The sequence below is a fragment of the Heptranchias perlo genome, chromosome 19 (assembly GCF_035084215.1).
Source record: "Heptranchias perlo isolate sHepPer1 chromosome 19, sHepPer1.hap1, whole genome shotgun sequence".
Classification (NCBI taxonomy): domain Eukaryota; kingdom Metazoa; phylum Chordata; class Chondrichthyes; order Hexanchiformes; family Hexanchidae; genus Heptranchias; species Heptranchias perlo.
In genome coordinates, this window is record NC_090343.1 from 20592258 (window position 1) to 20620002 (window position 27745).

General features: G+C 38.7%; 1 protein-coding gene across 2 annotated transcripts in view; it reads right to left on the minus strand.

Moving 5' to 3' along the window:
• tm9sf4 (transmembrane 9 superfamily protein member 4) overlaps positions 1-27745 on the minus strand; it is a 39859-nt gene continuing 12114 nt past the window's right edge. The window contains exons 3-18 of one of the 2 annotated variants that reach the window (XM_068000440.1): positions 27077-27176; positions 25739-25907; positions 24761-24890; positions 22145-22268; positions 19601-19719; positions 19035-19146; positions 17590-17660; positions 15071-15203; positions 14897-14978; positions 9429-9504; positions 7381-7464; positions 5388-5563; positions 3260-3323; positions 2550-2669; positions 681-770; positions 1-494 (exon numbers count right to left, since the gene is read on the minus strand). In XM_068000440.1, coding sequence (XP_067856541.1) covers positions 345-494; positions 681-770; positions 2550-2669; positions 3260-3323; positions 5388-5563; positions 7381-7464; positions 9429-9504; positions 14897-14978; positions 15071-15203; positions 17590-17660; positions 19035-19146; positions 19601-19719; positions 22145-22268; positions 24761-24890; positions 25739-25907; positions 27077-27176 — 1800 coding nt within the window. In that variant the 3' untranslated portion in view covers positions 1-344. The remainder of the gene's footprint in view (positions 495-680; positions 771-2549; positions 2670-3259; positions 3324-5387; positions 5564-7380; positions 7465-9428; positions 9505-14896; positions 14979-15070; positions 15204-17589; positions 17661-19034; positions 19147-19600; positions 19720-22144; positions 22269-24760; positions 24891-25738; positions 25908-27076; positions 27177-27745) is intronic. The other variant, XM_068000441.1, reaches the window with a different exon arrangement.

Below are 27745 nucleotides of genomic sequence, written 5' to 3' on the forward strand. Positions count from 1 at the left end.
TGAAGTAGGTAAAAGCTAGTTTAATTCGTTATGTACAATGTTCACAATGGCATACTGGAACAAAGCTGGGAATGGATATCAATGCTTTTTATAATTAATGCCTATGCAGCATCCTAAATGTGTTGTTCTCCAAAACAAAACTGGCATATAAAAACCACCTCTTAAGAACTCCAATCCTGTTGCCTAATCGCTCCAAAAGTGAACACCGTGCAATTACCCAAATTGAAGGAATTTTTCAGAATCATATTCTTCAGAATCAAGAGGTGCTTGCCAACATGTCCATTAGCATTTACAGTTAAAAGGCCCATCATATACATGAACTCCTTATTGCGAGGCTGGTCTTTTCAGTCTATTTTTACAGCAGCGTAGATTTTTCGTATGAACATGTATGCAGCATAGAATCCAATAGTTCCAGTTAGCAGCCAGAAAGAAAGCACCATCAGGGTTGTGTAGCCAAAATACAACAATGATGGGATGAATTCCACAATATCCAACTAGAAAAGAATAAGATTTTTTTTTAAAGTGCAATTCTACATCTAACAGTTTTGAATTTCATTGCCAAAGAATAAATCTTAACAGTTTTTAAAACATATCCTGAAATTGTGCATCAGCAAATCCATAATTTTAGTCAGAATTAATAAAGCAAATTTAAATCATGTTTGATTTTCCATCAATCGTACCTTATTAACAAAGTAAAATATGGCATAAACAAGCACATAAAATGCTGATCCACCGGACACCAAGAACGTTCTCCACCACCATCTATAATCCTAAAATGCCAAAGGAAAGAGCAGGTTAGTCGATGTTTTCATTAGAACGAGAGCAAAGGCTTTCTTCAATGAGTACAACCCAACAGAAACTTCAAGTTTCGTATTCATCCCAAGACTCTTGCAGCTAAACATTTCATCAAAATAGACTCTTAAATCTCTCAGGTGTATTCTAATAATGCTGAATTTAGTATTAAACAAATGACAGTCAGTGGAATTGGCATACAAATCTGAAATTCACACTTCTGGCAGCTTATTTTTATTGTTCGCTTTCAGAAAGATGGCTGCCATTATCCTGAACGAGCCCATCCTGCCATATCTAGCTCAGTCTTGGAAAAAAAAGGGTTTCCTCCTTTCCCACTGGGAATCATCCAAAATGTGCCGTAATAAAATTTTTGTCTTGTTGGCTCATTTGGTAAATATGTTCCCCAGCATGGAACTCATTATATAGACCAAGAATGTCCCAGGTTTGATCCCAGCGCTTGCAGAATCTGATCACAATAAAGGTGCGATAATTGGCCCCAGCGCGTTTGGATTGGGGGGGGGGGGGGGGGGGCGGGGGGAGAAAAAGAAGAATGAATAGGTAAATAGGGAAGATTCTGCTGTATAATGTCCCCTGTGGGAAACTATTCATACGTAAATGTTGCATGAGAACAGAATTGGGCACAGCTGTGATGACTCCCACATCACAGTCTGCCAACTCTCACTGTCTTGGCTCACACATGAAGAATGGTCATTTACAAGGTACCAGTAGGCTGCAGACAGCAGTGGAATCACATCCCAGCATGAGCCAGTTCCTTTAGGAAATATGGGGCAGTGGGGAGAAACAAAACAGAGGTATTAAAAATAGCCAAAAATGCCTATGTAGTAAATCCAATCTCTTCAGTTGGTCCCTGCTTTCAGCCAAGATAACTACTGGGGTAAACAGCTGTGCAGAAGTGCAAGCAAGCTGTATGAGGGTGGGAAGTATTAGGGATATGATAACTTTGCTTTTGTGCAATTTGGGAGTGGAGGCAACATAACTGAGTGGCCAGGGTCACTAATAGTCTCTGTCTTAGCTCAAGATCTTAAATGGGTCCAGGCCAATTTGGATGCCGAGCAAAGTGGGTACATTGAGTGATAGAAACAGATATCTTATTCAGCCAGGTACACCTGCAAATCAAATGCTTGCCGCACTAAATGATGTATCAAGCAATTGTGAATGGCTGATTCAAATGTCTTATTAGCAATTAAATGTGGATTGAACTCCCAATAGCTGAGTGTATCCAGCAAATAATTGAGCCATGCAGATCACAAAGTTCCCAGATTCGAGTAGAGTTAGCTGATCTCAGTCATAGCACTACAACAGACCTTGGCACTCACAGGTTAGGAATGGGAAAACTGTCTAAGGTTACTAGTTCCATCTGCAACCACCTCTGCTAAAACTAGATGTGAGTGGCACTAGGTGCAAACAGGATAGTACTTAAATACGATGATGCCATACTTCATAACCTATTGATAGTCTCCATCAATGCTCATACGTAAATAATGGCCACTTAGGTTATGTGCCATTGGAGGGAGACATAGAACCATGGGCCCAGCAAGAAACCAAAACCTTTAGGGGAGGGAAACTGCAAAAAAAAATAACAACAGATTCCAGTTTTTGTTGATGCCAATTTAAAGGATCATCTAACTTCCTTATCTTTTAAAACCAGGTTTTACCACATAAAATGAAAATTAAGATGAGGACAGTCATGTGATTCAATATTTATACAAGGCAAAGGTATGTGTGTCTGATCATACCTCTGCACAGAGTTGGAAGTAAACCATGACAATGCTGATTTGAGAGCATGACACAACCAGGATAATAAATACCAAAAATAAGAATCCAAAGAGGTAATAGAATTGGTTCTCCCAAATTGCCTGCGAACAAAAAAAAGTTTCAATTTAAATAAAACTATTCTTGAATAATAACAAGTCTTCAAGATTATAATCAAAGCTGTTTTGGCTGGCAGCTAATTAAAGCATCAGTTTCTGGATAGGAAAGCTTTATAAATGCTGCAATATTTTCAAACTGCAAAGACAGAGTTACAAAATCAAAATTGGGTCAATAGGCATGTTTTACATTACTGCATTACCCTGATTAATGAAGATTCTATTTGCAAACACTGAGGGAAATCTAATAAAGGTTTTCAAAATTATGAAGGGTTTTGAGATGGTAAATTGATGAAAAATTGTTTCCATCAGTTGGTGGACATGTAACAAGGGGATGTAACTCAGGAATATCACTAGGGCGAAGGGAGAAATTAGTAGTTTCTTCAGAGTTATTAGAACAAATCAAATGTTTTATCACAAGTAGCTATTGAGGCAGAAAATATATCATTTAAAAGGGAATTAAATATTTGAAAAGGAAGAATATAAAAGGATACAAGAGATGCATAGGGAAATAGTATCATCAGGCAACTCCAGTGGAAGAGCTAGCATCAACTTAAAAATATTTTAGATTCACTTACGCTGAAAATAAAGAACAGCTCAATAAACATTGCACCAAATGGCAGGATACCAGCCATAAGAATTCTGCAAAAATAAAACAGTAAAATCAGCTCATGCCACTGAAATACAACAATATGATTGAAGACTTAAAGATTATTAAGGGTTATGACAAAGTAAGTAATGATAGGTTGTTTGTACTGGTTGGCAAGACAATAACATGAGAGCACAAACTTAAAATAATCACAAAAAACAAAGCGATGGCTAGCATTTTTTTTCCAAACAGCGGGTGGTTACAATTCTTTTAAAATATGAATTAGATAGTTGCTTGAAAAAAAGCATTATTGAAGGACACTGGGAGCGAGCAGGTTTAGACTAGTGGAGAACTAATGTGGAGAAACACATCAGCATAATACTTGCTGGGGTGAATATCCTGTTTCTATGCCCTAATATTCTATGATTAAAAAAGATAAATTAGTGTCACTATTCTAACTGAAAACAAAATCTGTTTGAAATCTGAAACAAAATGAGGAGTGTTAGAGGCACTCAACAGGTCAGTCAGCATCTGTGGCGGTGTTTCATTAACTTGTATGTTCCCTCCAGACACTGATAACCCTGTTGAGTATTTCCAGTATTTGTATTAAACTGCTAAGAAGGCCCACCACCACGTTCTCAGGGCAATTAGGAATGGGCAATAAATGTTGACCTTGCCAGCGATGCCTGAGAATGAATAAAAAATAAATTCCAGAAGGATTGCAACCTACAACCTGTAGCTTAACCCGATCCTTTGCAACAGTTTAAGAAATGCAGAGGTTCTTTATCTGAAGCTGAATTCCATTGATCTTCTGACCACATGCTCTGCAGTCTCTGCTTTTGCAGATTGATTTCTGCATGGCTCTAATTTTGAATTACAAACTATGGCACCTCTTGGAGAACCCTCTTTAAAATATAAAATGTTTATAACCCAGGAAGTTACAAAGAGACTTTAAGATTAAGTTAGTGGGCAAAACTGGCAGATGGCATTCAACGTGTGGAAGTGTGAGGTCATCCATTTTGAATCCGAGAAAGACAAATTGGAATATTTTCTTAATAATGAGAAACTAGGAGCTGTGGAGCAGCAAAGAGATTTAGGTGCTCATGTACACAAATCACTAAAAGCTAGTGCACAGGTGCAAAACGTAATCAAAAAGGCCAATGGAATGTTGGTCTTTATCTCAAGGGGATTGGAATACAAAAGTGAAACTTCAGTTGTACAAGCCCTTGGTCAGATCCCATCAGGAGTATTGTGTTCAGTTTTGGGCTTCAAGATATATTGGTCTTGGAGGGGGTACAGCACAGATTCACCAGAATGATACCGACACTTAAAGGGTTAAATCGTGAGGACAGGTTGCATAAAGATTGTTTGCATTCCCTTGAATTTAGAAGGTTGAGGTGCGATCTAATCAAATTGATTAAAATGATAAAGGGATTCAATAGGGTAGATACAGAGAAACTATTTGCTCTTGTGGAGGAATCCAGAACAAGGGGGCATATTCTTAAAATTAGAGCTAGATCATTTAGAAGTGAAATCAGGAAGCACATTTTCACAAAGGATAGTGGAAATCTGGAACACTCTGCCCCAAAAGGCTCTGAATGTTGGGTAATGACATTTTCAAGACTAAGATTGATAGATTTTTGTTAGGTAAGGGGATCAAGGGATATGGAGCAAAAGCAGGTAAATGGAGTAGAGGTACAGATCAGCCATGGTCAAATTGAATGACAGAACAGACTCAAGGGACTGAATGGCCTACTCCTGTTCCTATGAAATGCCGGCATGGACCCAATAGCTTAGGGGTATGCTGCACCAAAGGCTTTTTTTCTTTTAACGTTGTTGAGATGCCCTGCAAGAAAGGATTTTATTTGTGCATTTCACACATTTGCTTAAACAATCCGAAACAAACACACTGAAGTACATAGGAGGCCCTCCATCCTGATTACTAAAAGCATTACGTTTGTAAGCCTTTTGCAAAGATATAGTCCAACTTCAATCAAATTAAATTTTGCCCAAAAAATATAAAAACGTGATAAATTAAATAATAATTTCTGATTGTAGAAAGTTAAAAGTTAGACATGATTGTTATCTCAACTTTGTACTAATAATCAACAACTTACCCAACAAATTTGTTCATGTACCATCTCTGTTCAGGGACCTGACGTGGTATTTGATTGGTGCGCACAGGGTTGTCATACGGTTGCTTTCGAAAACCAAAATAATAGCCAAGGTACACCAAAGGAAGGGAGATACCAAACCACATACAGAGAAGGGCCAACATAGTAGGAAAAGGAACCTTTAAAAATACAAAAACATCATTAACAGTTAACTAAAAAGTTTATAAAGTTCCTTGAGGAAAAACTGTAGAGATGGTTTTAGAAATCAAAGTGTTTGTCCAATTGAGATTAAAAGAAAAAACAAGTCTATAAGGTTCTCTGTATGGGAAACTTAAGCATAGAGACTTATACTATAGCACTGTAATTGAAATTCAGCAATTAAAGTTTCACTTCAACATCAAATAGGGAGACTGTGAAACTTCTCAACTGATTTTACTGCTTTGAGAAATCAAAAGTAGGGTTAAAAGGTCATAGCAAAAATTCAAGCAATATCTGAAAATGTACATTTCTCTGAATATCTTCAAAATCATAGTAAGCATTTTGTTACTGCTCCTGTTACAATGTATTTCATACCTCAGGATTGTTACTCATATAGTCATGAACAACAATCCCATTATCTAAAGGAATCCAGAGTTTGAGATTGTATTGGACTGACAAATTAGAGTCCACAGATAGTACAACAACTTTGTCCTCTCTCCACCATTCCTCCCACTGTTGCTTTCAGCAGGTGGTGATGGTAGTTAATGTTAAAAATTCTATTGTTTAGGTGTCAACCTTGGCTCTTTGGTTGCAATTTCACCTCAAGGTCATGGGGTCAAGCCCCACTCAGAGACTTAAGCATGTAATTTTGGCTGACATCAGTGCAGTACTAAGAGAGTACTCTCCAATGAGATACTAAACTGAGTTCTTTCTGTCTGCCTTCTCAGGTGGACGTAAAAGATCCCACAGCACTACTTGCAGAAGATGAGAGTTCTGCGTGTCCTGGCCAACATTCACCTCTCAAAAAACATCAATAAAACAGAGAATTATTTATTTTATTGCTCTCTGTGGGACCTTGCTGTGCACAATTTGGCTGCTGCATTTCCCTACATTACAATGATCACTGCACTTCAAAAGTACTTCATTGGCTGTGTAGAATTTTGGGTCCTGAGGTTGTGAAAGACATTATATAAATGCAAGTTCATTCTTTACCGCTTGCAAGTACAAATTTGAGATAATCACAAAAACAATTAAAAGATTAGAAAAAATTCCTTTACATAGTGAGAAGTTAGAATGTGAGATTTTCTGCCACAAACCTTTGTTGAAGCTGAGTGCATAAATTATCTTAAAATTAAGATAGTTGCTTAGAAAAGGAGATTATTAAAGGATTTGGGGCATGAGGAGAGTGGGATTAGAGTAGATGGCTCATGTGGAGAAAATCAGGGTGCAAGGTTGATAGGCGAATGGCCTATTTCTATTCTGTAACTTTCTTGATTTTACATATTGCTTTTCATTAAAAACTGGACTCCAGCATAAATATCAAAATATAAAATCAGTTTGATATTTGAATGTAGATGATAGTCCTACCAAGAATTTCTACTACTCTTGTTCCACCTACCAACTCTGCTTCCTTTTTTCATTAGAAGTACAATTAAAAGTAAAATGAGCATAGAAGAAAAAATTGGGCACTCTTGTTGCATACACATGGACATAAATATGAAGGTTTGTTTAAAATAAATGTCTACTTTATTTTGCCTTTAATATTAGAATGCCAGTAGCAGATAGTAGGTTTGGGGTGGGGGGTGGGGAGGGGAGATCATTGCCTGACTCAACGATGAACTAAAACAGAAAAGCAGGAGCTTGTGTATTGTTGTTATGCTTTACGATTATCCACTATAACCAGCTTTCCATGAGAAATGTTTCCAAGACTCAAGCCTGGATTACAGCAGTGACTCACTAAATCACTATGAATAAAGAGTTCTTATCGCTATCAAATGATGTTTATATGAATACTTACAGCTCCTGATGAATGTTTTCCCCAAATGAAACAATTTAGGACAAAACATAATCCAAATACAATGCTAGGATAGAGAGTAGCAGTCTGTAAATAAAGAAGAAAACAAACAAATATTAATGAGTAAAATCTTTAAACCCTGGTATTTAAAAGATACATCTTTGAGGCAGTGTAGCACAGAACATTACAGTGTTGGAACATATTTGCTGCCTTACTCAGCTGAGTTCCCAACCTTTGTCTTATGGTCTTTTCTTCCAAATGTCGATTAGATTTCATGCATTCATCTTTCCCAGATCAGCATGGTAAATAAAGTACAGGAGGAAGTTACATGTAATACTGCACAAAGTGCCTAGGGGCATTTGAAATCCAATTCTTAACTATGTGTTGATTATCTAAGACTGAAGCAGAACAGAAAATTCTAAACATTTTGTTACAGGACATGGTGCAGAAATATTACTACATTCCTCAAAACAGCCTATTAACATTGCGTGTTTACCGTTACTGCTTTAATCACTCGAATAACTTTCCCATAAAGATATACACATAACCCACATATTTTCATAAAGATCTGCAGTTAGATTACAATGCTTTATTTCTAAACTTTAGGCTGAATTTTGTCCTCAGTGGCATTTTTGGGATTTTTTGACTAATTTTGCATAGAAAGGATTTGGAGGGGAAAAGTTACTTTTAAATGTGTTTTTAAAGCAATGTGCATTCACACAAGTTAAAAGAAAGTCACTGAAACGATAAGTGGTTAAAATGCTGATGAGCTAGCTTTGATGTTGTTTGGCCATAGACTAAATAATTTGTTGGTCTGCAACTCGTTAGTCTCTTTTGGCAATCAATAAGCACCTCATTGTGTTGGGAAGTCTTTCTTCCTTTCTGGCTGTGAATAGAGGGAGATAAAAAAAAAGGCAGAGCGGATGGGTCGGTCGGTCAGGTCCAAAGAGTGCAGTCAGTCAGGTTTTTACCAAATAGAAAGCTATGAGGGCAATTATTGGCCAGGCTCGAAGGGAGGTTAGCTAGGAATTATTTTGTTCAAGTCTGACTTACAGGAGTAATTAAAACTGTTGTACCCAAAGGCAAAACCGTAAATTTGTAACAGGCAACAACTTCAATATTTCAAACTTTGGAAGGGTTCAATCCCATTTCGAAGTGCTATTGGGCCGATTTTTGAATGCAACTCTGAGCATGGAGCCTCGTCCACCAGAAATGCACATCAGGAAGTTGTGGGAACCACTGCCTCACCATTGAAATGCATTGAATGGCGTGAAGTTGCTGCATCTGTGAAGTAGATATAAACTAAACTCACCACAGAAAGTTAAGTCTAGTCCATTTCATTTTACGTACCATTTTAATGATGTGATAAGTATTAATTACTGCTAGTCAACCTCTCTGGTACTGAAAATTAACTATTACAAGTGTGGAGTCTCATTCCTTAAGGTTTTAATTGTTGGAGATTTTAAAAATACGAAATTTTAAATTTTTAAAAAAACTTTTCCTTTGTCTCTTTTTTCTCTCCCTTAATCCAATCTTTCTTTCCCGATTTGACATTCTACCCCACACTTCCTTCAGTCCTTGTGCTGTTAATTTCACAATCCTTCAGTTTGATTGGTTAAGGAGATACACAGTTGCTTTCCCTATTTGCTCAGATCCCAGATGCCCTGTGGAGGGCTCTGTGACGTTTCCATCTCGAACTTCCAGCAATTTGGGGTGCAAAATATCATTGAGATTAAATGGGCATGGGCAAATCTAACTAACGGCAGATGCTGCTCGTTGCCCTGCTACAGTAAATTTTGGGCCAATGTTGTAGCCCTACCTCTGCTATTGCACTCACCAATCAGCCTCAACACCAGGAGCTATGCCTCACAAAACTACCCCCTAATGTTTACAGTAGCTTTGAAATATTCAATGAATTAGAACTGAACTATGGTTTAAAAAAATCCTTTTCAAAGTAAATTTACAATGGTTAAGCAAAAAATTGCCCAAGTAACAAATGAGCTAACAAAATTACTCAAAAACTTTAAAAGTGTACAATGCGATGTACTTACGCAAAAAGCACCTTTCCTCCATCGGTGGCCTTTTAGTGTGCGGTACAAACGGCCTGCAAAATAACCACCAAACAACCTGAAAAATATAACAAATTTTCTGTAAGCTTGACTGGATATGCTTAGAGGTACACTGTTTATTAATGCAATCTTCCAACCTGCATGACTGGGTCTTAGTAATAGAGTTGCACTAGAGATGTTCAATTAAAGCTATTTCTCAAAAGAATGAATTTATTAACTGTTCCAGATTTTTGAAAGAATAGTATCATTGAATGTCATAGCACAAAATCATTACACTTCTTTAAAATGCGAGCCAATAACTCGTCTACTTTTTAATGACTCACTGTTAAATATTTCACAGGTACAAATTTTAAGGAGAAAGTTAGTTAGTGTTGAATACCTCACATTGTAATTCAATTCCTGCAAATGTTTTGTCAGCTATTTTATATACCTCTAGTAAAAAGTCTCTACTTAGACCACCTGGGTTGCCATGGTAGGTTTCCTAAGAATTATGGACAATGTCATTGCAGATTCTCAGTTCGTATGTAAAATAAACTCCACATAACATTCATGGTAAAGTAACAAAATAAATCTTGCAATAGTTTTTAAAATAAGAATTTAAATGTTATCTACAATTCACATCAAAATTTACTGCTGTATTTGCAGGAACTGTATCAACGGGATGCAATGGCTGAGGTCATTCAGCCCCTCGAGCCTATTTCGCCATTCAATTAAATCACGGCTGATCGTTACCTCAACTCCATATTACCCGCCTTTGATCCATATCCCTCAATACCTTTCCCAATTTAAAAAAAAACTATCGATCTCATAGCCATTTTGGAGGAAAGAATTCCACATTTCCATGACCCTTTGAGTGAAAAAGTACTTCCTGATTTCACTCCTGAACTGCCTAGCTCTAATTTTGCTCTAATCCCTTGTTCTGGATTCCCCTACCAAAAGAAATAGCTTCTCTGTATCTACCCTGTCAAATTCTTTTATCATTTTAAACACATCAATTAGATCAACCCTCAACTGTCTAAACTTAAGAGAATACAACCAAAGTTTATGCTGCAAGAAAAATAGGGTGGCAATAGTAGGGGACTTTAACTTTCCCAACATTGATTGGGACAGCCATAGCATTAGGGGCTTGGATGGAGAGAAATTTGTTGAGTGTATTCAGGAAGAATTTCTCATTCAGTATGTGGATGGCCCGACTAGAGAGGGGGCAAAACTTGACCTCCTCTTGGGAAATAAGGAAGGGCAGGTGACAGAAGTGTTAGTGAGGGATCACTTTGGGACCAGTAATCATAATTCCATTAGTTTTAAGATAGCTATGGAGAATGATAGGTCTGGCCCAAAAGTTAAAATTCTAAATTGGGGAAAGGCCAATTTTGATGGTATTAGACAGGAACTTTCAGAAGTTGATTGGGAGAGTCTGTTGGCAGGCAAAGGGACGTCTGGTAAGTGGGAGGCTTTCAAAAGTGTGTTAACCAGGGTTCAGGGTAAGCACATTCCTTATAAAGTGAAGGGCAAGGCTGGTAGAAGTAGGGAACCTTGGATGACTCGGGAGATTGAGGCACTAGTCAAAAAGAAGAAGGAGGCATATGACATGCATAGGCAGCTGGGATCAAGTGGATCCCTTGAAGAGTATAGAGATTGCCGGAGTAGAGTTAAGAGAGAAATCAGGAGGGCAAAAAGGGGACATGAGATTGCTTTGGCAGATAAGGCAAAGGAGAATCCAAAGAGCTTCTACAAATACATAAAGGGCAAAAGAGTAACTAGGGAGAGAGTAGGGCCTCTTAAGGATCAACAAGGTCATCTATGTGCGGAACCACAAGAGATGGGTGAGATCCTAAATGAATTTTTCACATCGGTATTTACGGTTGAGAAAGGCATGGATGTTAGGGAACTTGGGGAAATAAATAGTGATGTCTTGAGGAGTGTACATATTACAGAGAGGGAGGTGCTGGAAGTCTTAACACACATCAAGGTAGATAAATCTCCGGGACCTGATGAAATGTATCCCAGGACGTTAGGGAGGAAATTGCGGGTCCCCGAGCAGAGATATTTGAATCATCGACAGCTACAGGTGAGGTGCCTGAAGATTGGAGGGTAGCAAATGTTGTGCCTTTGTTTAAGAAGGGCGGCAGGGAAAAGCCTGGGAACTACAGACCGGTGAGCCTGACATCTGTAGTGGGTAAGTTGTTAGAGGGTATTCTGAGAGACAGGATCTACAGGCATTTGGAGAGGCAGGGACTGATTAGGAACAGTCAGCATGGTTTCGTGAGAGGAAAACCATGTCTCACGAATTTGATTGAGTTCTTTGAAGGGGTAACCAAGAAGATAGATGAGGGCTGTGCAGTAGACGTGGTCTACATGGACTTTAGCAAAGCCTTTGACAAGGTACCGCATGGTAGGTTGTTACATAAGGTTAAATCTCACAGGATCCAAGGTGAGGTAGCCAATTGGATACAAAATTGGATTGACGACAGAAGACAGAGGGTGGTTGTAGAGGGTTGTTTTTCAAACTGGAGGCCTGTGACCAGCGGTGTGCCTCAGGGATCGGTGCTGGGTCCGCTGTTATTTGTTATTTATATTAATGATTTGGATGAGAATTTAGGAGGCATGGTTAGTAAGTTTGCAGATGACACCAAGATTGGTGGCATTGTGGACAGTGAAGAAGGATATCTAGGATTGCAACGGGATCTTGATAAATTGGGCCAGTGGGCCGATGGAGTTTAATTTAGATAAATGTGAGGTGATGCATTTTGGTAGATCGAATCGGGCCAGGACCTACTCCGTTAATGGTAGGGCGTTGGGGAGAGTTATAGAACAAAGAGATCTAGGAGTACAGGTTCATAGCTCCTTGAAAGTGGAGTCACAGGTGGATAGGGTGGTGAAGAAGGCATTCAACATGCTTGGTTTCATTGGTCAGAACATTGAATACAGGAGTTGGGATGTCTTGTTGAAGTTGTACAAGACATTAGTAAGGCCACACTTGGAATACTGTGTACAGTTCTGGTCACCCTATTATAGAAAGGATATTATTAAACTAGAAAGAGTGCAGAAAAGATTTACTAGGATGCTACCGGGACTTGATGGTTTGACTTATAGGGAGAGGATGGATAGACTGAGACTTTTTTCCCTGGAGAGTAGGAGGTTAAGGGGTGATCTTATAGAAGTCTATAAAATAATGAGGAGCATAGATAAGGTCGATAGTCAAAATCTTTTCCCAAAGGTAGGGGAGTCTATAACGAGGGGGCATAGATTTAAGGTGAGAGGGGAGAGATAGAAAAGGGTCCAGAGGGGCAATTTTTTCACTCAAAGGGTGGTGAGTGTCTGGAACGAGCTGCCAGAGGCAGTAGTAGAGGCGGGTACAATTTTGTCTTTTAAAAAGCATTTGGACAGTTACATGGGTAAGATGGGTATAGAGGGATATGGGCCAAGTGCAGGCAATTGGGACTAGCTTAGTGGTATAAACCAGGCGACATGGACATGTTGGGCCGAAAGGCCTGTTTCCATGTTGTAAAATTCTATGATTCTTCTATGAACCTGATCACGATTTAACCCATTAAGCTCCAGTATCATTTTGGTAACTCTGCAACGTAACCCCCTCCAGGAAGGAATACATCCTTCTTGAGGTGCGGTGTCCAGAACCGAATGCAATCCTCCAGATGGGGTCTGATCAAGGATTTGTACAACTGAAGCATAACTTCGTATTCCAACCTTCTTGAGATAAAGGCCAACATTCCATTAGCCGTTTTGATTACTTTTTGTACCTGTGCACTAGCTTTTAGTGATGTGTGTACCTGGACACCCAAATCCCTTTGCTCCTCCAAAATTTCTAGTCTCTCACCATTTAGAAAATATTCAAAAGTGGATCAACTCCATCTGCCAGAGTTTTGCCCAACCACTTAATCTGTCTATGTCCCTTTGTAACTTCCTGCTCCCATCTACACAACTTAACTGTTGCTCCTAATTTGTATATCCAAATTTGTCATCTGCAAATTTGGATATACAACACTCTATTCCTTCATCCAAGTCAATATATATGTTGAAAAGCTGAGGCGCCAGTACAGATCTCTGGGTAACACCATTTGCCACATTCCACCAATCAGAATATATTCCATTTATTCTGACTCTCTGTCTCCTACCTCACAACCAATTATCAACCCATGTCCTAAGATTACCTCCAATTCCGTGCACTTTCATGTATGTTAATAATCTCTTGTGCGGAACCAAATCAAATGCCTTCTGGAAGTCCATATAGATAACATCCATAGCCACTCCCCTGTCTGCCTTGTTAGTAACCTCCTCTTAAAGTTCAACTGGATTAATCAGGCATGACCTACCCATCACAACTTTGGTCAACTTCAGTGGCTCCTACGGAGCAATGTACATCTCAATTTTGACGTCTGCACAAATATGACAACGCATCCTATACTGATTCCAGCTACGTTAATTGTGGCCAATAATCAACAAAACTACCCTTGGTTGAATGGTGGTCTGTGTTGCTGCTAGGGGAGACTGCACTAATTGACCCGTTAGCCATTTTTTAGACTTCTGTTCCGATGTTGACATACACTAAAGCAGCTATATACCCTCACACAGTGGCTGTATTGGTTAAGCTGAAAGATGGTGACAACAGAGATTGCTCAACCCTGCCCCCTTCACTCTAGCTGATTCAGTATGGAATGTGACTCAACTACTGCTTGTCCTACAGGACTTTTCCCCCTAGCTGCTCTAAACTGGAACTATGCTTCTTCAACAAGCATAGTTCCAGTTTAGAGCAGCTAGCAGCACTGAGTACTGAGGGAACTCATACACATTTGAAAGGCTTCTTCACAATGAAATTTCTCATGACAGACACCAATGCTGTGCTCAGCACAGGCCATGCAATTCTAGAAACTGAATTATCTGAAGAAAATGCAAGCACTTCTTATGGGTATCGGCCACTAGGAAGAATCCATTGCAAGATGCATCTTCAGGCCAGCTGCCCATTTAGCAATTAAAGCTGAAGATGAGCCAACCTAAGTAAGACACCAACCTCAAACAGTCAACTATCAACATGAAAATTAGAGAACTCGTTCAGGACTTGAAAGCTGATGTCAATAGCTTTTACACGATTATGAAATTAACTAGAAATAACACTTTTTTGCTTAAACAAAAAAAAACTTTAGAAAAGAAGGAATTATTTAAAAACGAAAATACCCAATAGAGTAACATTCTGCAAAAAGTTTTTTTCTCCCTCACCACAATAGAACTGTTGAGATGGGAGAAAAGAAAATCTTAGGTCCACTTTCAGAACAAAGCTGTTATATACACATGCCTATAGAAGCTGCTCCAATGGTTGCTCCCCTGTTTAACTGATAATCTGTTTATTTTGTACATGAAGACTGTATGAGGAAAATACTCTCGTGTACGAAATTCAGCATATCGAAAAATAATCATATTATTTTCAGTTAACATACCCCATGAACATGAAGAGGAAACAAGCAGTTGTCATCAGCGCCCCTCTGCTGGATGGGGATAGCATTCCTAACATGGCAACAACTGAAAATGAATGCATATGCAACATTAGAAAAGGCTATGAAAATCCCATCTGATCATATTTTGAAGGAAGAGATAGGATAGTAATTACTCACTGATTACAATTAGGATCATACAGAATAATTGGATCCCAGATCCTAAGAGAGAGCTGAGAATCATGGGATACTGAGGTGGTCTGAACACATCACCATGGACCAGTTTCCAACCAGATTCTTCCATTGTGTCCTCCTACAAGCATCAAATTTAAAGTCTCATGAGGATTTAAAAATATCACTTTGCACGTTATTTTCACCTCCCTTTGGCCAGTACATAACATGTAGAAAGCAGAGAGGCAATCTTCGACAGCACCTCCCAAACCCACGACCTCTACCACCTAGAAGGACAAGAGCAGCAGGTACATGGGAACAACACCACCTGCACATTCCCCTCCAAGTCACACACCATCCCGACTTGGAAATATATCGCCGTTCCTTCATCGTTGCTGGGTCAAAATCCTGGAACTCCCTTCCGAACAGCACTATGGGAAAACCTTCACCACACGGACTGCAGCGGTTCAAGAAGGCAGCTCACCACCACCTTCTCAAGGGCAATTAGGGATGGGCAATAAAGGCTGGCCTCGTCAGCGACGCCCACATCCCATGAACGAATAAAAAAAAATCTGTTCTCCCCTGTCTGCTAAGTAAAAGAGTCAGAATAGCAGCATGGGTTCAATTGTATTTCAATTTTTAATTGAATTTTGAGAAACGTTATGTTATTTACCTGGTTTCCCATGTGAATCAAATCTAACATTTGTCTTTGTATAGTTCTTTCTTCTTTACTTGTTGATCATTTTTGTACTCAATGAGGCAGTGCTAAAAATAGAACACTTTTTCCACTTTAGTATTATGCAGCAGCAATTAACAGCCCAAGACTAAGTACACTGTGCCATGATGTACAGTAACTGTCTCTCTACTCAGAAGTACCGTAATTCCAACTTTGGTGCCGTAAGAATTTGCCATGCAGGGTGCTTTCTCTTTTTTCACATACCTGCCATCCTCTGGCATCTCAGTAAGACTGAAAATTTAGTGCAAATTGTGGGTAGTTTTGTGCTGTGAACACATGTCCAATAGCAACTAGGATAACACTGCTCAAACTCATGTCACGTAAAGGAATAACCAGAAGAGAGACTTTCACTCTACGTGCATCAGCTGGGTTCAAAACCAGGTCCTGAAAGTGAACGATCACTGTGTGAACATGCTAAATCCAGATCCTTTATTTTCTCTCTACAGCCCAAATGAAGATGTGACAATACGAGGCAGATTGAGAGTATAAAAACATTGGTCCTAAAAATAGAAAACAAGAGAAACAAAACCAAAAAGATAGAGATGCAAAGGAGCTTATGGGGGTCAAAAAAAGACCTGTAGGATTTGGTGATCTATGTTGCACCATGTAAAGTGCTTTCCCTGAACATCAATTTTTAATACCAGCAAACCCCCAAAAAATTTCAAACCACTGTTTATTTTAGTAGGTTTGAGTTAATTTTGTACTAGTAAAGCTACATCTGTTATTTAATTAATTTTAATATGATAGTTGATCTCCTGAGGTATTGTTCATGGGTAGTTTGGGAGCTAGAAGGGCAATTCTCTATCTATGGTGCATTACAGAGTTGCTGTTGCTGCTTTATTCCTAAAAAGGTCTTGCAGGTGTCTCCCAATAGCTCAGTTCAGATGTTGAATAAACCGTAAATAGTTATGGACAATGATTTAATTTGTCAGAGGATCAATTTTCCTTTAATAGTTGGACACTATAATTATGATCTGTTCTGGAATGGAACTTAAAACCGTTCTCAGGAAAAAAGAAATTAGTTTTGTCATTCTCATTATCTTCTGAAGAAATCACGACAGCAAGTAAAACAAAAAATCACAGCACTCTGCTTTCACAATAGGGGCTTTCCCCATTCAGATTGACATATTAAAATGGAACAGATTAAAAACTGAAAAATATACAGCACATGCTCAAAGCACAGTTGGACATACAAGGCTTGTGAAGGCACTGAGGGGCAGCCTGCTCACACTTACAAGGCAGCCCAAAATATATCATGACTGAAGGCCCAGATAAATAATCCAAGCTTTGGGAACAGAGAAAGTAAATCCAAGGCAAAAAGTTACTAGGAAATGGGGCGAGTGGATGTATTGCTTGGTTTTGTGATTTGCTTTCAGAACTTTAAAATATAACGTAGCTGTTCGTTATAAAGTTTACTTATAGGTGTATATGGTTGGGGGGGGAAGCATTTGAGGAACAACATGGATGCTGAAATGACTTTCAACAATTGCTTCAGAGGCAGTGAAGCACCTCCTTGTGTTTTTTAAACTGGTTAAGAAATGTAAGCCAATTGGAATACTTTCAACTGTAGATACTTTCTTTGCTCTACAGATGCAGTATACCAGATGGAAAACTTTTATGTAGATGTATAAGTTAGTCGGCTTTTTCAAGTGTGCAGTGCGCAAGCTGAACATTTAAACCAGTTGTCGCAGGGAGACAGAAATTTCCCTGGAACTGCCAGCAGCTTAAGTGTTAAATACCCTCCTTATTCCCATGTCAAATTCTTTTTCAGATCTTTGGTCAAAATACATACAATGTCATCTTCTCTGTTATAGTTCGCAATATCCTTCCTGAGAGTTCGAATGATTATCATGCTGAGAATTCCTATGGGGAAGAAAAGAAAGTTTAAAAATCATGTTTTCAAAGATGAAAGTTGAATAATGTCAACATTTTCTGATTGTTGGGACACAAGCTCTTATTTCAGCTGAACGTCATGACAAGGCATCAGCAAAAGGTGGAAAAACATTTTCCTTCAAGAGTGTGTGGAAATATTACACAGGATTTTTTCAAATGATTTACTGTAAGACAGTTGTGTTCTGGAAAATTCCCATTAAATTCTGGAAAATACCCCATTAAAGGTGCAGACAGCATTTCTGAGCAGGGTGGAGGGAATACATCGCAAAATAAACCATTTCATTTTCATATTGATGCCAAGCATTCAAGTCACTGGTACCACACTTATGCTGCATAGTGAAAAGTCATAGTGTAATTTTCCACTGAAGATGAGAAATTCAATTTCTAAGTAGTTCTCCAGCAGCAGCCTAGTTACGACCTGGTAATCTAGGCATGAACGGTTGGCAGATTCAGCGTCAGTCAGCCCTAAAACAAGCTTTGATTGTGTGAAAGAAAGATTACCTGGTTTGTAAGTCTTTTACATTTTTGAAATGCTATGTATCCTTTACACATTACAGGAGTAAATCCCAGTTTGACTGGTTCCGGGGAAACCGCGTGCATTTAAATATTTAATTGTGTATATACACACACACCCAATAGCTATTTGGGGTGTGACTGAACTCTATTGAAAGTCCCTATCACAGGGCAATTTTCTTCTTTAATTAATTGGGTGTGTTTTGCAATTGGCTTATTTGATACCAAATTGCTGAAGCGTTCTGAACACCAACTGCTGTCAGCAAGACCCCTCAATGGCTCAGCACTGATGCACCTCCCAGTACCACTACAGGACAGCAGGTTCATGGCTGGTGCCAGAAGGTCCTTGGTATCAATTGGTACCGATAAGAGTTTGACTGCATCGTGTTAATTGATATTCATTGAGGTTTGCCAGCATTGGCACTAGTACTTCCTGGGAAAAACCTTGAAAAAGAACAGACTATACACTAAGATTACATCTAAGCTACTCTAGAAGAGGAAGTCTGAGCATTTTCCCAAAACTTCAATGAGAAGCATAATGCACATGCACAACCTTTTTAGCTTGGGAAAAATGAACTGGCACAATGGCACAGATCCTGGATTTTATTAAGTTAAGTGTAGACCACAAGTGGCATACTTATCTGCTACATCTTGGCATTTTTGTGCGTGTTGGTTAGATAGTTTCCCCACAACCAGTGAACCTAGCCTTTGTCTTTAAAAAAATGCAGCAAAAATATATAATGTAGGAGGAGGTGTCTTAATGACCACATACAGTCTTTTCTTGAATTAGTTCCACTAAAATGAAAAGTGTAACAATAATAATGAACTCACCAGAGAGGAAGAAAACCACAACCACTGAATTCACAATTGAGAACCAGTGAATCTGTACATCACTCATGGTTAAGTAGGTGTCCCAGCGAGATGCCCATTTAATAACACTGCCCTGGAAATACAAAACACAGACTGTTCTGCATAACATTTTACATTATACATATTCTCCATAAATGATTTGGCATTAAATTGACACCGAATAGTTTCATATCGTAGCACAGTTTAATTGCACAGTCTGAACAAACTTTTACAATAACCTGAGGCCAGAGTAGCAATACAGAAGTCAACTTTAAATGCAACCTTCAGGTCACCTTGACATACTGGGTATTCATATACACAAACAATAGCAGATGTTATTTTCTAGTGCACAACACAAAAAAATGATAGACTATTAGTGCATAACTTTGTGGTTTATGTCCCTCAGATTCACAGATTCATACCTTCATTCCACAAAATCTCCAAAACTGCAATATTTGAGTTGAGTGTGCCCATCAGCTAACAGATACTCTAGCATTGACTCATGTAGGGCTCTATACAGACACTTTGATTTCTGACATTATGCTTACCTCCCAATGGACAGAGTAAGTAAAAAGCACATCATTTTCTTTGTTGGGATCAATCTCCTGGGGAAGTGAGCCTGCAGCCTCAGGCAGGATGCAATTTCCTCTCTCATCAGTTTTCAGATCTGGGATAAAAAGTAAAATATGACAATTCAATAAATAAATAGTTTTACAATAGCCAAATATTTCTTGGGCTCAAACATAATTTTTGGAATATTTACTCATTAAGTAATAAGACAAATATTGATTTAGCTCATTAAAAAACTAACAGTACAGACTGAATTTGTTACCACAATGTGGTTAAGAAGCCACCTGTCATTTATCACTTACTCAAATTCTGTGAATAAGCAAGCTTTAGTATTGTGCCCAAATTTTTTCTGGGTTAACTTTCCCCTCCAGAAAAGCTTGTTTTTAAAAATGTTTGTTAGTCTTTAAAAGAAATTCATTTGTCCAATACTTTTAACTGACCTAAAATTTATTATGTTGGGGGTGGGGAAAGGAAGGTAGTTCTTAGTCAAACTAAGCACTGTACAAACAAGTACAATCTGAAGGAAAGAAAGGAGAAGAAAAATAACTTGCATTCATATAGATCCTTATCACATCTTCCAGGATGGCCCAAAGTAATTCACATACAACAAATCACTATTTGAATTGCAGTCACTGTTGCTAAGTATGTAAATGCAGTGGCAATTATTGCCCACAGGAAGATCGCACAATAGCAATTAATCTTTTTTTTAGTGGCTTGGACTGAGGGAGAAATATTGGCCAGGACATTAAAAAAAACTTCCTGCTCTTCAAATAATGCAATGAATCTTTAATGTCCAGCTGAACTAGCAAACGGGGTCTTGGTTTAACATCGCATCCAAAGGATAGTACCTCCAACAGTACTGTTACTCGCTCATTACTACACTGAAGTATCAGACTAAAGTAGAGTTACTCAGGAATTACCATCCCCAAGATCTTGTTTTTCAATTTAGTGCCTAATTCATTAACCTTACTTTAGAATACTTCAAACAAACCTCTATCTATGTAATTGGTTCTAACATGAACCGCAACCTCTGGCTGCTCTCCCTCCCCTTCCAGAAGTTTATCCACCTGCACCATGATATTATTTACCATACCAGGGAGGCAAAAAGAAGTCTATATCCTGCCTATAAAATCTACCTCGACCACCACTATTCTTGTAGTCGATCGATCCCCGAGTAGTCCCTTGCTCCATGGTGCCAAAATGTTGCTCAAGGCTATCCTCCTCTGTGTCACTGTCACCTCTTACTTGCCCAACGCTATGTACTTAATGGACAGTTCCAGAACTTAGTGGTTCTCCACACCTGCGAGCCCTGTCTCCTTCTGCTGCCCTTCTCTCTTTCTACACTATCCACGAATCCTGAACTGTCTAGCACGCTGTCATGGTTGACACTCCAGAAATCCCTCGTCCTCTCTGATGCTATGGAGTGTGACCAATCGCTGCCCGAGCAGTTTGTCTATTCCAGAGACTCAGTGCAAATGTGCTGCCACTGGATATAATGAGGATCTATGATGGCCCACAAATCGCATTCCACACATATTAGGCGGATTGCCTGCATTGCCATACCTGTACGTCTAACTTAAAAACTTAGCTAGGGTTAGCCTGAACTCCATTAGCACTAAATTCATGTAAGAAACATACCCCACGAACACACTTCACACAGGTACTAATTATAGAAAAAAAAACTCCTGTCCAACTGCAACTACACATCAATGTTGAACTCCCAATGAAGCTAAACTCCACTTTTTTGGCCCTACACACGCCACTGGTCTCTCAGTTTGAACATTTAGGATTCTTTTTGAAGCCTGAAAGGAAAAGTGAACTGACAATAAACAATGGTGACCTTTTTTTTTAAAATAAAAAGGGGGGACGGGGGAGGGACTCCAGATTGACTGAATGGTTTGAATTACAGTATTGCATCAACGTAGATCACAAACATATATATCCACAAGAATTATTTGCATAGTCCCCAACATTGTCTTTTCACACCACTGAAAACTGAATCGATATAAAGCACATGGAAATAGCCAGTTACCAATATGTACAGGAATTGTTCGAGGGACCCAACCTGTTAACTTTCCTCAAAAAGCAGAGTATGCTTCGCAGTCACAATGAAGGACTATCAATAGTAGATAAATCCACATAACCATGGAACCAGAAATTTGAACTACATTCTTTTTTCAAAGTTTAATACTATTGTTTGTCACATAACAGCATATTGAAAATAGAATGCAGCAAAATAAGTACCACATAGGACCAATGATATTACTGCTAACTGCGATGTAGAGGTTAACATATGAAGAACATCTTGTGACAAGATTTTTTGTTTAGCATAGTCTACTGCTTTATACACGACTCTATACATGTGCATAATAGACACAAACTAGAGCAGTTTTGATAATGCTACTTTACAGTTGTTCAATTGTATGTTTTGCATTTATTTCTTCATCTTTGTAGTTGTTTATTGTCTATGAATGTGTTACTATATGCAAGTGTGCTCAAATTATATCCAAAGATGTCATTACCTTCATACTTAACACTTTGTGGTACTACTTCAAAGCGCACAACTCTGTATGTAGGTTCCTGGCCTTTCTCTATTTCCTCCTTGTGAAAATAGACAATGAAGGAGAGATGGTTGTGGAGGTAGAACTGAAAAATAAGAATGTGTTAGTTTGGCATATATGCAAGAGAAGTGTGAGCTTAAGATAAAATACTAGGTATATCTGTTCTCTCACTTGTATTAAAATGTACTACACCTATACAAAAAAAGACAACTGCAAAAGGGGCTCACAATGCAGATATAACAGCCGGTAATTACAAAGTTTGATTTATATGTGGCATAGTTTCTATACTGCATACATCTAAAATATTAACCTTGTGAGCATGTAAGCTCGCATTTGCCACTCTCAAAATAAGAAATGTAGATAAGAATAATGCATTGGTGCTTATTTTGTTACTGCGATACAAATGGCATGATTGATTTCTGCTTTGTAAATAGCCATAGTGTGGAAATAGTATGAGCGATGCTATCATATGTATCACTTATGCATTTGTATAAAATTTCTCGTTATTACTTTAGCAGACATAGCACATTTATTTTAAATGATAGAGAAAGAAATGGGATGAAATATATCCCAGGCTGGTAAGAGAAGCAAGGGAGGAAATAGCAGAGGCTCTGACCTTCATTTTCCAATCCTCCCTGGCTACAGGCGTGGTGCCGCAGGATTGGAGGACTGCTAACATTGTACTGTTGTTTAAAAAGGGAGAAAGAGATAAACCAAGTAATTATAGGCCAGTCTAACCTCGGTGATGGGCAAATTATTGGAATCAATCCTGAGGGACAGCATAAATCATCATTCAGAAAGGCACGGGTTAATCAAGGACAGTCAGCATGGATTTGTTAAGCGAAGGTTGTGTCTGACTAACTTGATTGAATTTTTTGAGGAGGTAACAAGGAGGGTCAATGAGGGTAATGCGTGAATTTTAGCAAGGCCTTTGACAAGGCCCCACGTGGCAGACTGGTCAAAAAACTAAAAACCCACGGGATCCAACAGAAAGTGGCAAGTTGGATCTAAAATTGGCTTAGTGGCAGGAAGCAAAGGGTAATGGTTGACGGGTGTTCTTGCAACTGGAAGGCTGTTTCCAGTGGGGTTCCACAAGACTCGGTCCCTTGCTTTTTGTGGTATATGTTAATGATTTGGACTTGAAGGTAGGGGGCTTGATCAAGACGTTTTCAGATGCTACAAAAATTGGCTGTGTGGTTGATAGTGAGGAGGAAAGCTGTAGACTGCAGGAAGATATCAACGGACTGGTCAGATGGGCAGAAAAGTGGCAAATGGAATTCAATCCAGAGAAGTGTGAGGTAATGCATTTGGGGAGGGCAAACAAGAGAGTACACAATAAATGGGAGGTTACTGAGAGGTGTAGAGGAACAAAGGGGCCTTGGAGTGCATGTTCCCTGAAGGTAGCAGTTCAGGTGGATAGGGTGATTAAAAAGGCATACGGGATACTTTCCTTTATTAACCAAGTCATAGAATGTAAGGGCAGGGAGGTTATGCTAGAACTCTTTAAAACATTGGTTAGGCCACAGCTTGAGTACTGTGCACAGTTCTGGTCACCACATTTCAGGAAAGATGTGATTTCACTAGAGAGGGTATAGAGGAGATTTACGAGGATGTTGCCAGGGCTGGAGAATTTTAGCTATGTGAAAAGATTGGATATGGTGGGGTTGTTTTCTTTGGTACAAAGGGGGTTGAGGGGAGATTTAATTGAGGTGTATAAAATTATGACTGAACTAGATATAGAGTGGATAGGGAGGACCTATTTCCCCTAGCAGAGGGGTCAGTGACCAGGGGGCATAGATTTAAAGTAATTGGTAGAAGGATTAGAGGGGAGCTGAGGAGAATTTTTTTCACCCAGAGGCTGGTGGGGGTCTGGAACTCACTGCCTGAAAGGGTGGTAGAGGCAGAAACCCTCAACTCATTTAAAAAGTACTTGGATGAGCACTTGAAGTGCCGTAACCTGCAGGGCCACGGATCAAGTGCTGGAAAGTGGGATTAAGCTGGACTGTTCCTTTTCGGCCGGCATGGACACGATGGGCCGAATGACTTCCTTCTGTGCCATAAATTTCTATGATTCTATGAAAGTTGATACATGCATTCATATGATAAAATCACTTTCTATTCACCCTTCACCAGCATTCATTTATTAGGAATTCAGTTTTAAAAATATTCAATTGCAATAGATGATGATCTGAAAAGGCAAATATACACACGTATGTGGGCACTTCCAGTATAAAGCATCTTTTAAAAAAAGCATGATTACTTTACAGGGCATTTAGTATTTTAAGTTTATTTTTCATGTTTCAGCACTCAGGACAAAGCCATTCAACTATAGAACTCACTAGCATGCAGCTTCAGAAAAATAGCACTGTTTGCTATTTTTTCTCATGCTGGGCACCAATCAAGAAGCATCCAAGCTGAGAAATTTCAGTACTGGTCAAATCACAGCAATAGATATTATAACAGGTTAGTTCTTTGTTCACATAATGGGCCAAATATCTTAATTTTATTTCTGAATATATTTCAGGTTAATGGTGTAGTTAAAATACTTGCTCTGGAAGTCTGCCCAGTTAGTTTTACCTTGTTATTGTCGATGAATCCCAGTCTGTAACCATGCTCAAACTGTACTTCCTTTTCTTTCTTTTTGTCATTATCATCATGGTTTGGGTAAAATTCTAATCGTGTTGCAACAGGCAAGTTATCTGCAATTCTGTAACAGACAGTTACCATTCATACACTGAGGAGAAAAGGAATGCCACAAACTTTACATTCAAAAGATTACAGAAATTACAGCCTCAATAGCTGCTTGTGGTGAAGAATTCCACGTTCTAATAACCTCTGAAAAAAATGCCTCCTGATTTCCCTCTTTATTCTTCTAATGACAATCCTGAGTCTATGCATCCTGGTCACTGGTCACCAACCAGTGAAAACACAGTTTATCCTTTCAAAACTTTTTATAGTTTTGAAAACCTGTTAGATTTGTCTCCTTGGCCTTCTCTGTTCCAGTGAAAAAAGTGTTAATTTTTTGAGGCTTTTTTCATAACTATAACCTCTCATTTCTGGTATCATTCTAGTGAATTTTTGCTGGGTCTTTTCCATGGTTCTAACATCCTATAATGGGGTGTTCAGATTGCATGCAATATTCCAAATGTGGTCTAACCAACGTAGTGGCCAATTTCAACATTGTGAGCGTGTGTTTTTAAAAAAGATAAGCTGGGTTCAAAACTCAGATCTGACAATCATTTAAATGTTGTTGCCAGTCCCTGGTCAACTGACAAACTGTTCTAATTCACGGCGTAGCAAAGAACTAGTAATGCCTTCATCGCCCTGCTGTCAACACTGTAAGTGATCAATTATGAATAATTTTTGTTCTTAGCCACTCCAGTTTTCCATGTAAAAAAAAGACGATCACCACCAGCAATACACAGTCTACAATAAACTAATGGCAAGGTTCCTTTATGGAAGCAGTACGGTAAAAAAATAAATTTTAAAGAAGTCATCAAATTGCAGGCTTCTAAACAATCAATGTATTCTAAGAGTCAAAATAGTTACACATACAAATGAACATAATATTCTTCCCGAATCCTTTCTACGACCAGTTTACTTTCTGTTACTTTAAACTTGACAGGTTTGTTTGGCTTGTCACAGAGCACTTCACATTTCTTTTCAACGTTCATATGCAAGTCGTATGGTGTATTCACAATCCGATCACCTCTTAACACCTCACCTGTATAATAAAAGAACACATTTACGAACACAGTTATTTCTTTTTTGCATTCCACCTATCTACATATTGGGGGTGATTTTAAACCCTAAAGAACGGGTGGGTTGGGGGCGGGTGGGAGTTGAAAATAGTTGTTTTTTTGGGTCGCAATCGCAAAATTTTCAGATTTTGCATTCCTAGTGGGAAGCCTGTACTTTTACGCACCGACGCTAAACCCGGAAATAAAGCCGGGTTGCGGTCGCGATCCAAAAAACAACTATTTTCAACTCCCACCCACCCCCAACCCACCCGTTCTTGGGGTTTAAAATCACCCCATTAATTTCCTTTTGGATGTGTAATATTATTGATGACAATTAAAGGGACCAATAAAACAGCAGTAACAGGCCCTTCCAGCATTGCTATGATAATGCAAATTGAGTTCTAATCTCATGTTTGAAGCATGATGTGCTAACTGGCATTGAAATTCTCTGCATGTCAACATAGGGCATTTAAGGGCTGAAACCTATTCATCTGATGCAAAATCAATGACATTTTTGTGTTGGCTAAGTAGTCACTATTAGCAGTTCACTTATGATCTAAGTCATGGACAAAACCAAGTTTTTCTTAGATTTGAATTGACACTGCAAGCTGTCTTTGATATCTATTACTAAAATCATTAAAACACTGATCATTTTTCTCTATAATGCTTCATAAGCTTGAGCTTGTGAGCTCACCAAGCCCAGGAAATACATCACTGAAAGATAACTGCGCTGCCTCCAGATTAGGAACAGCACAAACAGAGCCAGGTATACTTACTAATACCTCAATGCCAGAACCAGAATCTCTTTAGAAGAGTTCAACCTGTTACATTAACAAATTGCATCATCCACAGTTCAATAGTATGATCATAGACTATACTGCATGCATCACTTCGTGGCCTAGCAGCAATTTTGCATTAGCGTTTATTGGCCACCTGAAATTTAACAAATTATAAAATGTATTACAGGATTAGGGCAAGACATTCAAATCTCTGCAATCATTTTGCTTAATTCTGTCTTTGCATTTAATACATTGGTCATTCCCTTAACCTCTAAGCTCAGACCACCGACGGAAGGTACGGCACTAGTGAATTAGCATACAAGTGATGTCTTGGTTGATACCACAAAGCATTTTACAGATTATAATAAACTTACCAAGATTTTCTGCCTTATATTCAATTTTTTCTGGCCGACAAAAAGGGAGGGAATAATATTCATATGGAAGCTGTGTCCGTGAGCTAGTCAATTTCACAGCCTGAAACGTGAAGATTAAAGGCTCAAAATGTTTTAACTGGCATTTTATGCATGTTTACTTATTTTGGTGAAACCAATTACATTCACTTGCCTCCATACTTAATAAAAGACAGCCCAAGAACATATATATTAGATGAAGAAAAACCAAGTTGTTTTATACACTTTTGGTCCAGTTAACAAACAGTATTAAAGAGAAACTGTCATTATTAATTAGTATTTATTAATCTCAGTGTCCCATCAGTTTTTGGAGTCAACCATTGCTATCAAAATTTACATTCCTTGACTAGACATCCTCCAGTACTTTGGTCTGAACATTAGCAACTTCAGTTCTTACCTATCTCCCCCTTTTCTTACCAATTTTTGCCACCCACCTCCCACTTCATTAGCCTCTGTTTTGGAGGGCATGTTTTTTTGTGCTCACCTTTCCTGTGCCTTTTCACCACCATGTGTAGATATTTCCACACCCTTTTGTTCGTTGAATGCCTTTTCATTCCTCATTCACCTATTTATAGCTTTTGAAAAAACCTATTCACAGAGCATTAAAATTATTAATTGCCTCTACGATAAGAG